The sequence below is a fragment of the Meleagris gallopavo genome, chromosome 6 (assembly GCF_000146605.3).
Source record: "Meleagris gallopavo isolate NT-WF06-2002-E0010 breed Aviagen turkey brand Nicholas breeding stock chromosome 6, Turkey_5.1, whole genome shotgun sequence".
Taxonomy (NCBI): Eukaryota; Metazoa; Chordata; class Aves; order Galliformes; family Phasianidae; genus Meleagris; species Meleagris gallopavo.
The window spans coordinates 46,589,488-46,602,326 of record NC_015016.2 but is presented as its reverse complement, the minus strand read 5'-3'; the positions used below and the strand labels follow the sequence as shown (position 1 = coordinate 46,602,326).

Here is a 12,839-nt window from a genome sequence, read left to right as displayed (position 1 = left end):
TCACTTCCCGGGCCGGGCGGGGCGCCCCGGCCAAGCGCCGCCTTCCTCCGGCAGCAGGGCCTGCCTCGGTGCGGTGCCGCTTCGGTTCGCCGTTGGTGCCGAGGAGTCCGCGGACCGGCACAGCACGCCCTCCTAAAAGGCTCCCGCTCGGCCGTGCTGCCTGAGCAGCTGCCGGAGCGCCGCGTCTGTCCGCCGCTTCTGATTAATTCCATCGTAGTGTTTTGCTACCGTGACACTGCTGGTTTGTGGTAACGCCAAAGCACAATTGGTTCCATGCGTGGTCATGTCTTCAAGCAATGAGCGAAGCAGGAGAAATGCTTCCAAGCCCAACAATTATATTTAAGATGTCTGAAAAAACTTAAATGAGACGAAGTATCAATTACTCCCTCTGTTTAGAGAAGTGGCAATAATTACTAAAAGTTACGTACCATCTGGGTTGATGCCTTCTACACAGAGACTTCATTTTGGCAGCAAACTCAAGTGATACAATAGGCATTTTCAGTCCTCCTTTAATTTCAATGATATTTTGCTAGCTTAAATGCCTTTCATTTCATGTTTTCTAACCAATAGATTAGTCAAACTTTGGAACAGCTTTCCAATGCCTTTGGACAGTAACAGAAAAGATAATTAATTCCAAGATGGAGTGTTTCCCATTTATGAATGGTATTGTTGAGAAGGGGGGCATGCAATAAGAAAAAAGAAAGGAGATCTCAGGAAACTACACCAGCCTCACTTTCATGTACCCTTCACTGCCCTAGCTTGGCTGGAATGAACAGAGTTCTGCCAGTCTGGAGCAGATAGGCACCTGGCTTGGAGGCCTGAGGCACAGTCACAGCAGCAGTGGGGGCTGCCAGTGGAAGCAAAAAGACAGACAGTGATATATTGTCCTCTTCCTTCAATTAAATTAGTGATTAGTAATTTAACACTTCATTTGTAGATAACTCCAAAGTTTCTTGTTCTTCCTTTGCTGAGAAAAGCCCTGAATTCCTGTGACTGTTGCACACTAACCCAGTGAGCCAATTGCTTTAGTAAAGGGAAGAACAGAAAGTAGAGAACAGCGAAGAAAGAGGGAGATGAAAAAGTATAATGGTTATATTCAGCTCTGTTGATCGTGGAGCAGAAATCCTCAATATCTGTGAACTGCTTATGTAAAGGGCTTACATTAGCTGAGGCTCTGGTTCTCTGTACTTAGTAGGGTGAGTACTTGAAGATGATATTTTTTTCTTTATTTGACTAAGTTCTTCACATACTTCAAGAAGTTAATTTTGGGGGAACTGTTCTCATGCCGCAACCGCCGACTGTCACAGCACTCTAATTCCAGCCTCAAAGCACTGCAATTGCTACTGCAGTTTAAATTATCTGAAAAGCCTGTATGTTTCACACACTGCGATTGCTGCTGCAGTTTAAACTATCTGAAAAGCTTGTGTGTTTCACAGTACCCATGCCAACTGTATTTTTATTATAAACAACTGAATGTTTGAACTATAAATGATAAGACGAGGGCCAAATTAATTTGCATCTATGTCACCCCATAGGCATCAGTGTGCCTATGAGAGTGTAACAGTGGTGGAATGTCAGCCAATCTGTTTTTCTCCATTTTTGGCTGGCTAGAGCTTTGAGATGGGATCTGTTTCTGATTATATTACGCAGAGGAGAGGAATCCAGAACCCATGATAGCCTCCATGGGAAGTTAAGCACCTCATAATGGGATCCAGAACACACAGCAGCCTGTGCACAGTCTGACTCCAGTGTGGCTGGTGTGCAGCTGTCAAAGATAGCTGATAGAATACATTCAGAGTAGTATGACCCTGGTATCTCAGCTGCTGCACACCTCAGAGAAATCCCCCTCAGGAGAGCAGTGACACTTCTGCCACCTGGGAACCTCAGCTGTACAGAAAGGAGCTGGCATCCTTTCTTGCAGAGAGGTAGAAGGAGGGTTATGTTTTAAGTGTTAGTACTGCCAGTTTATTTTGTGAGAGACTTGGATGTAGTTCCCTCTTCGGTCTTGGTAACGGTGGCTCCTGTCTCACCTGGAAAAAATACTCTAACCCAGGCAAGTCCAACACATGGTCCAGCACAGCCTGTCCTGCAGCATCCCCTGCCCCATACCTCCCTGCTAAGGAGTGCAGCCTGGCCCTGGGCATGCACCCACTGAGCATTTTGTTGCTGAAAAAGAACAATAAATCCACAAAACTAGAGAGATATTAACCATTCTTTTTGTGATACTAATGCATCACTTCAGTTTGACGGCAGTGGCTGCCGTTCTTAGTGAATTCTCAAAGTGCACATCAGAGGTTTTTGATGAAATCTTCCTCTACTTCATCCTCAAAAGCAGTAGTTCCCAAACGTATGTACTGCCAAATGTGATAACATGAGTAAGACGTATTTCTCTGATACCCATCTGCTACGAGAGGTCTTATAAAGATCTGGTAAAGAGATTGCAACTGATTGCAACTCTATGCATTCCATTTGAAAATTCGCAAGTACTGTATTTATGTCGACTGAAAATGGTTTTGTTTTGTTTGTTTGTTTTTGCAATCTCTAAACTTCTCAAATTCCTGTGTCAAAACAGAAAGCAAGGCTGCATCTTTTTCTCAGTTCACAGGACTATGTTTCACCAGTGTATTAAATTGCACACGGTTATTTGCCATCACACGAGTCAGCACAGCTCCCCACGTCCTGATTTCAGCCAAGGCAGTGCCTGTCTCACCATTCTTGAGTAAGTGCCTCTCCTTTCTTGGTTTGTTAAGAGTTTGCACTGGGTCTCCTGTGTCTCCTCCTGGACTCTGCAGTCTGGAAAACTTTGCTTTGTGAGGTGAGAGCTGAGCCCAGGTCTTGAGGCTCAGGAGGGATCTCAGCACATGACTGCTCAGGGCAGGCTGCAGGCGCTGAGTTTTCTCAGCACTGGGCACAGAAGGTCAACAAGGATGTAGGACAGCAGAAGTGCCCCCCGTTCTCACTGTAGTGTGGCACCAAGGGACTGGTAAGGCCTCAGCAGCACCCAGCACCCAGTGGTTGTTACAGGGGCAGTGGTTGGCATATCTCTGCCACTCCGCTGGTAGCCACAACCTGCTTGCTAGGAGCTACCATGTGTGTCCTCAGTGACTGCTGCAGGAACCAGGGTGGCTGCCCTGACATAGCAGCTCATTCAACTTGCCACTGGGACTGATGCAGGCATGTGGCAGGCCGTAGTGTGAACTGTGCTGGGCTGCATATGTTCTGCAGGCTGGACATGCCTGCTCTAACTTATGGCTAATGTGGTGGTCCCACTCTCCATTGGTGTTCCTCTCCACAGAAAAACAGTAAAGGAAAGCTCTTGAGATTCACAGGGCCAGAAAGACAAGTGTCTGAATTTGGCTCTAAGTACACTAGAAGGGGTGCTCATCCCAGTACTGGAAACTGTAATTCTTCATGTAAAACACAGAATCAATGCTATGAGCACCATTACACTGGTTGGTAATATTATGCTCCTGCATAGCATCAGTGTGGTGTTTCTTACCATACATCATTACAGAAAGGGAGTGAGGGAGCAGACTTTTGAATGAACACCTTGGCCAAGGCTGCTTTGGTTCAACTTTGACTCTGTCAGAGTTCAGGACTCTGTAAGTATCTACGGCTGCAATCCTTTTAGGAAAATTGGGCAGAAAGGCATCAAAGCTTTGGTTCTAGCACAGCACAGATATGATCTAGGCACTGAGTTGTTTGTTTCTGCAAAAAGTAGGTTGCTGTGAGTATTCAAAAATGAGCACTTGAAGGAAAGCATTACAGCTAAGCAAGGAGGAGTGTTAGGAAAATAGAATGGGGCAGCAACTGAGAAGAGTTACCTGAACTGCAGTTTTAGGCTGAAGTCCCCTTGTAAGACTACATTCCATTTTAAGCACTTAAGATTTTTATTGGATCTATTAGAAAGACTGGCAAGCTGGTACTTAGTTGTTTTCTTTTTTGTAAATTCTGTTCTCCAAGGCTCTAACAGTTGATTCTATGGATTAGCTTCACCCACCCTTCTGCAGAGTTACTATCTTTTTGATTTCCAGGAGTCTGTAGTGGCAGTATAAGGTTCCATCAGAACTGTAATGCTTACTGTCTTTTCACGTCATTACTTAGTGAAAATGGTCTATCTTCCATCTCTCTTCACTATTTTACCTCACTTAAAACTTTAGAGACATTAAATCACTGAGTTTTTTCACAAGCTTTTGCTCTTGCTTTCTGGTCTTTACAAATAAACATCCAACTGTTAGTATTCTAAGCCATTTTTTTGTTAAGTTTCATTGAAATATTTTCCAAGAACAAGACTTTATTTGATGGACATTTATTTGTGTAGTACACTGTTGATATGACATTGCATCTTGAATTATATACTGAGAACAGGACCCAGATATGTCACTACCGAGGCAAAGTTTCATTCAATCTTCGTAGTAGTTTGCCTCTATAAGGACTGAGCACATTTGTAAACTGCATGCAGTAGGAACACTGAAATGCTAACAGCACATTATGTAACAATAGTGGGGAAGGGAAATTTTGGCTGACAACCCTTGGATGATCTCCCACATTCCTACAAAATATACCATCATTTGTGGGATCGTTTGTGCCCAGGCTGAGTAGGCATGAGTTTGGTTTCATAAGAAACAGGCAGACACAAAGAAATCCACAGTTCTCTATTCATCTGTTTCTGACAGATGAGAGGTTAAGTCAGGATTGCTGCAATTTGAACTCCTTATTAGAGGGATGATAATTCTTCCAGATTGGATGTTCCTCGTGTATTAAATCTATATATATTTCTGCTTAAACCCTAGTGGGTGTAGTCTTACTGTCATCAAAATTAGCAGGAATATTGCTACTGACTTCAGGAGGGATCAAGGCCAGATTCTTTGCCTGGTAGTCTCATTTTTTCATCATTGCAAGAAATTCCTCCTTCCAAGCTTAGGTGATATTCTTAAATTGGTAACTGATCTGTAAGAACTTTTCCCTTGCAAAAGCAGATTCGTTTCCTGAATGTTGCTTCCTGAAATTCTGTAAGATGCTGACTGATAAAACAGTTCCTATTTTAACGATGCCCAGAGCACCAAGCTCAACCTCAATGCCAGCACCTGCTCTTGGTATGTCCCCTGCAAGCTGCCAGCTTTCCAGGGGAACATTGGTTTAGTTGCCTGAAAAGATTCCAGTCTTTTTTAATGGATCACAGAAACTGCAAATTAAATAAGGAAAGAAAGAAATGCTTTCTAAAATTTTAAGGCAGAGATTCTTAGTTTGTTTTGCCACCTCTTTTAAACAGGAAGATGATTTTCTCTTCTTAAAATCACTGATTGGTTAGTTCCATTCACAACAGCTGTACTCATTTAAACCCTAACTCTTTTTCAGAACTATCCAAAGTTCACAGCTCTTTAAGCTTAACATACTTGCCATATGTCAAGCTACCAATAGCTTCTTTCTAGGCAAATGAAAAGAAGGAAATGGAAACTCGCAGCTCTGGACCCTCTCCTTCCCCTGCCCCTGTCAGGAAGGTAATTACAGAAAGCCTAGAGTAGCAGTGGTACAGTAGTGTAGAAAGTGTTAGTTAAGCAAGTGTCTCATTGCCTCAGAACTGCTCTGATGAGAAGAGGAATTCTCATATAGAAATGTTGAAATTCACACCAAACACACAAAAATTCCATTTTAGTGGCACTCCAGTTTTACAGTGAACACCATCCAGGAATGCTCCACTGTAGTGACCTTTACTGAAGATTACTGCCAGCTGTAACTATATAGATATAGAAATGAAAGGACAAATATATCATTACAGACATAGAAAACACATTCTTTCCTAGTCCAGACTGCCTCTGGGCAGATCCATGCCTGTCCTGTGCTCTTATATATCACTCGTGTAGTGTGTAAAGAGTCCAGTTTAGCATCCTCTAATGGGGCTTTCTCCTGTCAGCCTTATGGGTTAATTTTTGATCATGCTTGAATAAACTAAGAAATCAGAGGTGTTCTGCCAGTTATGAAGTAATTTTAATAACGTACCAGCGATACTGCCAAAACAAGTAGATGCTGGCTACAGGTGGCTGTGTTAACAAAACATTAAATCAAGTTTTCTGGAATCGACAGTTTGAAGGTTGTGAGGGGAAAAAAAAGCAAACAATACAGAGGAGTGTATCTTGGGCCTCCAACACAGGTATGACATAACAGTGCAGGCATTAGAAAATTTAAGCATGGGACAATAATGTATTGCCTCCTGCAACATTGAGCCTATAACCCTTCCATTCTGGACATCCCCAGCCCAGGGACAAACGGGTCGGACACACAGTGTCAAGCACCAAATGCCAAATTTAATGCTGTGCAACAAGGGACTTTATACCCATACACCCAACCGCCCCGGAAACCTATGAACCCATCCCACCCATGACCCACATCCCATTACCCACCCAGACTGTCCCACGCCTTCCCATATAATGGATCAGCATGAACTTAACCAGCTGCATGTGAATGGCAAAATATGGTGGTGAGCTGAAAGCCCTCAATTTTCTAAGTCTGACCTAAAACTATTTTTCTGTGCCTAGAAATTGATTATTGGAATATTACTCTAGAACTGTTTGAGAGATGGAAACTTTTCTATCTAAAATTCAGAAAACTAGTGAATAACCAATGTGTTCTGTTTCCAGTTTGCTTAGGTTTGTCTGCTGCTTGCAGCTGCAGTGCTGGTATGCAGGGAGGTAACTGACCTGACTTGTCTCTTTCACATCACCTCTGCAAATAATCCCTTCAGCCAAGACAGCAAAATGAATTTATGTGCTCATTTCAAAACGCAGGCTGGTTTCACCTCTGGTAGAACAGACATCCTTACATTTCAAGAAAGTTTACATAGTTCACTTTGAGCCAAGCGCTTGCAGAGGCACTGTTTCCTCTCCTCCTCCCAACACATACAGCTTCCAGAAGATATTTTATAGACAAAATGTGATGGGTAGAGAATGGGGGAAGCTGTCCTGAGTGGGTTGTGTCTTCTGGGCTGGGAATCACAGTCCACACCTAATTTACAAACCAGCTTTATTTAAAAGAATGCTGGAACAAAACATTATTATTTTTAACTATATTATTTTTAACTATAGACATAACAGTTCCAGCAGACAGAGTACAGATTGGGCATGATAATACTTCAGCATGATAAATTACTTAATTGTGACCAATCGTTTTTCAGACCTTAGTGACTGTGCTGCTTCTGGATTAGCTTTTTAATCTTCAAATAAATGCATAGTGCTTCTACCCTCCTCTTTGATTCGGTGAAAACCTTTTGTAATAGATAATAATGATAAATTTAAGAAAAACAATGGGCTCCTTGGTTGCAGCAACTTGTATCTGCAGCTTGAGTTGTGAGACTGTGCATGCTACATATGAAAGTTCACCATTTTCCAAATTTTGCATGGCACAATATTTACTTTTCTGAGTTTTTTTGGGTGCGCAGTCTCCTACATCTTTTCCATTGTAGATGCAAATCCTCACTATTGGGGAATTTAGGACAAATACAGAAGCCTTCCTCACTGCTCGTGCATAAACCTATAAAAATCCATAGACCATAGGCTGTGGCTTTACTACATGCATCCCTGGTTATGAATATCTAAATCTCTCTGCAACTTAATACAACACTCTGCTGTATACATATACGTATAAATACTCTGAATTTGTGGGTACTTGCAATATATTTAAAGTATATTGCAATATACTGCAATATATTTAAAATATATTAAAGTATGTAAGGCCAGGCTGGATGTGGCTCTGGGCAGCCTGGTCTGGTGGTTGGCGACCCTGCACATAGCAGGGGGTTGGAACTGGATGAGCATTGTGCTCCTTTTCAACCCAGGCCATTCTATGATTCTGTGATTCCATGAAATTTCCCATTTTGCCTCCAGCTTTTGATGTTACGTTAGGTAACTTATGAGCAGACTGCTGACTTTTCAGCTTCTCTGAAAAAGTGAGTTTTAACCTCTATGGTCTCTGTTTTCAAAAGTATTTAAGTTTGAAAACCTGGTTCACTGTGCCCATTCCTTTTTCATGAAACAAAGACAGTGGCATTTCCATTTTTAACACTAACATATACACAAACACAAACATACTTCCTGATAAATGTATGTACGGAAATTGATGGCATTTAAATGTATAGCTGCAAGGAAGGAAGAGTAGAAAAACTCTACTGCCTATGGACTCTTACAGTAGTTTTTGTTTTGTTTTGTTTTTGTTTTTGTTTTTTCCTTTCAGTTTTGCACTGGCACATGAACACGGGGGCCAACACGCAATTGCTATAATGTAATTAGGAAGTACTTTGGTTCAGAATTGGCTTGCTACAATTATGCTTACTGCTGGTGCACAAACTATAGTAGTTGCAATGCGAGTAGGAAGGAAGGCCTGAGTGATACCTTGAAATAGTGCAGCCTAGCCCTATGCTTTTGTCAGCCATTTTCCTTACAGGCATCAACAGTGTTGGTGGAAGACAACAATCAGCTGTAATTTATCTTCATGTTTGTCTGTTGGAAGCTACTACCTCACAGAATTGCAGATTCATAGAATGATTGAACGGCTTGGGTTGGAAGGGACCTCAAGGATCATCGAGTTCCACCCTCCCCTGCCACAGACTGCCTGATCAAGTACTAGATCAGATTGCCCAGGGCTCCATCAAACATGGCTTTTTCTGTCCACCTGGTGTCAATCAGAGAGAGACAGATTTCCTAAATCATTTGGATAATAATTTAATGCAGCACAGTTTCAATGCCGGGCTGATAAGCACTAATTAAAACAGCTCTATTGGTCATGTTAAGCTGTGACCTGCAGCAGGGGCATTTGTGTGCTCCTGCAGGCAAGGCAGATTTTGGGCAATGTGGATAAGATACTGTCTGACACCAGTACTTGATCTTTGTTTAACTTTCCCTTGAGCATCTATAGCGAGGAGTGGAGTATATATACGTGCCCACACCGAAGGCATTTGGGGCTTTGTCTGTCCCTTATGGGTCACACCGCTGGCAGTAAAGTGCTGTTAACTTATGAGTAACTGACAGAACGTATGTGAAAATATTTTTTGTTCAAAGAGCTATTTCTGATTCCCGGTCTGCTGAATTGATCATAAAATGAAACAGTAATTGTTCAAAATGTTGTTTACTAAAACCGTTTTTTTTATTAGGAACATATTATCTTGGCCATATCATTTAACATCTCTATTAATACACTGTGCCTTTGTGGTTGCTTCGTACTATCTGGAAACCTTCACGATCTTTGCATATATTTGGAAAGAGAAGTTATCACTGAGCTACAAAGGGGGTTTTCAATCTCCTTACTTGCTATTCAGCTCAGCAAGGAGAGCACTATGTTTCTTTCACATTTGGTGTGGCTGGAGGCTATTCTCTGAGCAGCCTCTTAAGAGTTCTGAAGTGAGTACATACTGAGAAGAACAGTTGTGGAAACCCGCAGAAAAGAAGAATCATTCACATAATCTCCCTGCAGATTACACAGCCCAAACCAGCATTACACAGTGGTCTTTCTTAATATTGGCTATTAGTTACAAGCAGAGACATTTTTCAAAAGGGGTTTGGTACCAGTTCAAGCTGTGTTTCCCATTGCTCTCAGTTTTGTACTTGCAGTATCTGAGTTCAGAATCTGCCTGTTGTGATTTAAAGACATCTAGAAGCTCCAGCATTTGACATACTCTTTCTAAGAAAAAAAGAACTACCTCTGTTTTTCTTGTTCTATATTTATATATATTGATTTATATATATTGATCGTTTAGAAAACACTGTAAATCCACTCTACGCTTTTCTCTCTGTATGCTACCTTTTTAGAAAACCTCCAGGTCAAATCACAATATATACCTAGGGACTGAATCTTCAGGCTTGCAATCACAGCTCTGTGATGGGTGATTAGAACAGTCAGTGGTTAAGAACTGGATAAGTCCAAAGGCTACACAGCAGAACATTTCACTAATCACAACCCCCCCGTATTTTTGTGAGTGAATGTATTGCAGATGTTTTAGTTTCCATTAGGCCCAGCATCTCACAGCTGTCTCCTGCTCAGCTTCAAGCACATTCCAGGGAACGGAGCAGGATCTCAGGTTACACTCAGGCAGCATCTTGCCTACCTCAGATTCATGCTGAGACTTAATTTCCTTTTCCCATGTTCCCATAAATTATTCTTTATGTGAAATGATTTATCATTTCCTCAATGCTCGCGAGACATGATTTGTACCAGCCAAGTGGGAAGGACTTTTCTTATCTAACTTCTTGCTACTTGAGCTATTGGATGAGCTCAAACAGTAATACTGCTGTGATAGACACAAGTAGAGAATCAGAGTTGGTATTGTTACTTCCTTGCCCCTAAAAAGGCTCAGGAAACAGCATAGGATCCTTGCATTATATTTTAATTTGATATAGCAAAGCCCACAGCTAGAAGTGCTGCAGCCCCTGGAACATGAAGCGCACAGCATCCTACAAAGGGAGACGGTGTGCAAAGGCATGAATCCCAGCAACTTAATCCTCATCTCATGTCATGCCTGCAAGATTCCTGAAAGATAACTTTTTAGAGAGAGAGAATGGACCTTAGCTGCACCTTGCGTTGTGGTCTGGGAAGGATAATCCTTGCTGAAGGAGCAGCGTTTCAGACATGCCTGTGCTTATCCCCCGCTCACCCTGCATTAGTCAGAGCATGCTTTGATTTGGCTGCAGGGCAGGTCATCTGATAATGCTCTGTGTCCCCCAAAACACCTGCAGGGAAGCTGGGTTACTGCTCAAACAAACTGGTGTACAAATAGGTCCTCCCTTTCTGCGTCTGTGTATGCTTTGAAAAAGAAGTGAGCTGCTAAAAATGAATTTCTGAGAAAAATACCCAGTACCTTTGGTGTTCTGCTGCTAGTGTGCTACCTGGATAAACAAGGAGGACAGAGAGCAAGCACATCCACCTGGCTCAGCACTACCACTCCATCTATGCCCACAGCAGGGTGGACAAATGGCTCCCCTTGACATCAATAACATACAGCCATCCTGAGGTAGTGGTGGCAACATCAGAGATGGAGAACTGTTGATGAGAACTGTTGATGAGAACTGTTACCCATCACACAGGTGATGGGTAACAAAACAGTATAAATTGAGCCCAAGGAATTGTTTTAAGTTCATAGAACATAACAAATGGGCATAAATAAAGAATGTGTCACTAGATGGCAAAAGGAATTGGCAAACGTAAGATTTATCTTCACGTTGGTTGTGTCAACATGCTTCAGTGGTGAATTGCGAGTTCTTAAGAAAATAAAGCATGCCCATACAGCCCAACATCAACATGGGCAGCGGTTGCCAGATCATCCAAGCAGCCTGTTCAAAGAGTGTTTCACAGGGCTGATTTAGAATCATAGGAACACAGAATTATTAAGGCTGGAAAAGACTTCTAAGATCATCTAGTCCAACCATCCCTGCCATGCACACCGTGTCCCTCAGTGCCACATCCACGTGGTTCTTGAACACCTCCAGGGACAGTGACTCCACCACTTCCCTGGGCAGCCTGTTTCAAGGCTTGACCATTCTTTCTGAGCAGAATTTTTCCTAATATCCAACCTGAACCTCCCCTGGCACTACTTAAGGCCATCGTCTCTTGTACTAGTGCTAATTACCTGGGAGAAGAGGCCCACCCCCAGGTCCTTTGAGGGAGCTGTAAAGAGTGAACATGCAGCATGACTGTCATTGGGATGAGAATGTGATTGTAACCACAAACCTGGTTATCTTGAAATAGCCACCTGAGCTGCTGACTTCTTTCAGTTAGGTCACCTTGCAAGGTCTTTTCTTAGCAATATGTTAGTGTTATGCAAGAGCTTTGAAAACACGTTAAAAACATTAGATTTGGCCGCATCCCTGTGGGTGCTGTCAAACAACTGTGTGTCAGATGCACGCAGCCAGAAAGAAAGCCTGGAAAAGAGAAGGCTCTAGGGAGACCTCACTTTTGTCCTCCAGTACCTGAAAGGAGCTTATAAACAGGAGAGTGAGACTGACTTTTTGTACAGTCTAATAGTGATAGGATAAGAGGAAACGGCTTTAAACCAAAAGAGGGGAGCTTTAGGTTAGATGTCAGGAAGAAATTCTTTACTCAAAAGGGTGGTGAGGCACCATCACAGGCTGCCTAAAGAGGTTGTGGATGCCTCAGCCCTGAAGGCATTCAAGGCCAGGCTGGATGGGATGCTGGGCGGCCTGATCTGGTGTGTGGCAGCCATGCCCAGGGCAAGGGCTTGGAAATGGATGGTCTTTTCAGTCCTTTCCAACCCCAGCCATTCTTTGATTCTAAGATTCTACTTCAGTAGCTTCCTCAAGTGCTCCATACACATGAAAGTGATGCTTTGCCCTGTATCAGCATCTCACCAGAGGCGTTCTTTAAACAAATGACATTCTTCTGTGCACCTCCATTCCAACCAGCTACCCCAGGGAGGGTGAGGCATTTCTTCCGACCAGGAAACTGCTGCCACAGTGTTCAAAAGGAAGAAAAAAAAAGTTATTTAACTTGTATAAGACTAGGGCTGGGTGCTTAGATTTTCCACTGAGGCTGGTTAGGTTAACTGAGAAACCTAAGTTCTCACAGCTTGCAGGACCAGAGAGTAGGGGAAATGGATGCTCAGCTGCCACGAACGCCCACTTCTTTTGGGCCCTGGCATCCCACTTGGTGTTCGAGAAGTCATTTTGCTGTGCCACCCGCAAGGTTCAGCCGGCAGGGCGTTGCGAATACCTCTACCTTTAGAAGTCAGAACACGCGGGCGGCGATTCCGAACCTGCGCCGTTCCAGGTAACGCCGACCCCGCGGTTCGCCCCGGCGACTCCGGGGTCGCCGCGTCACGCCAGATCGCGGCGCCAGGC

The 12,839-nt window shown here is 43.1% G+C and overlaps 2 protein-coding genes across 2 annotated transcripts in view; one reads left to right on the top strand and one right to left on the bottom strand.

Annotated features, from left to right (window-relative positions):
• The window catches only part of RP9 (RP9 pre-mRNA splicing factor), a 7,594-nt gene extending 7,382 nt beyond the window's left edge, over nt 1-212 (bottom strand). The window contains exon 1 of the mRNA XM_019616788.2: nt 39-212. Within this exon, the coding sequence (XP_019472333.1) occupies nt 39-212 (174 nt within the window). The remainder of the gene's footprint in view (nt 1-38) is intronic.
• Nucleotides 213-2,594: 2,382 nt separating this feature from the next.
• FKBP9 (FKBP prolyl isomerase 9) overlaps nt 2,595-12,839 on the top strand; it is a 26,761-nt gene continuing 16,516 nt past the window's right edge. Inside the window, exon 1 of the mRNA XM_010713047.2 lies at nt 2,595-2,719. Coding sequence (XP_010711349.2) covers nt 2,610-2,719 — 110 coding nt within the window. The 5' untranslated portion in view covers nt 2,595-2,609. The remainder of the gene's footprint in view (nt 2,720-12,839) is intronic.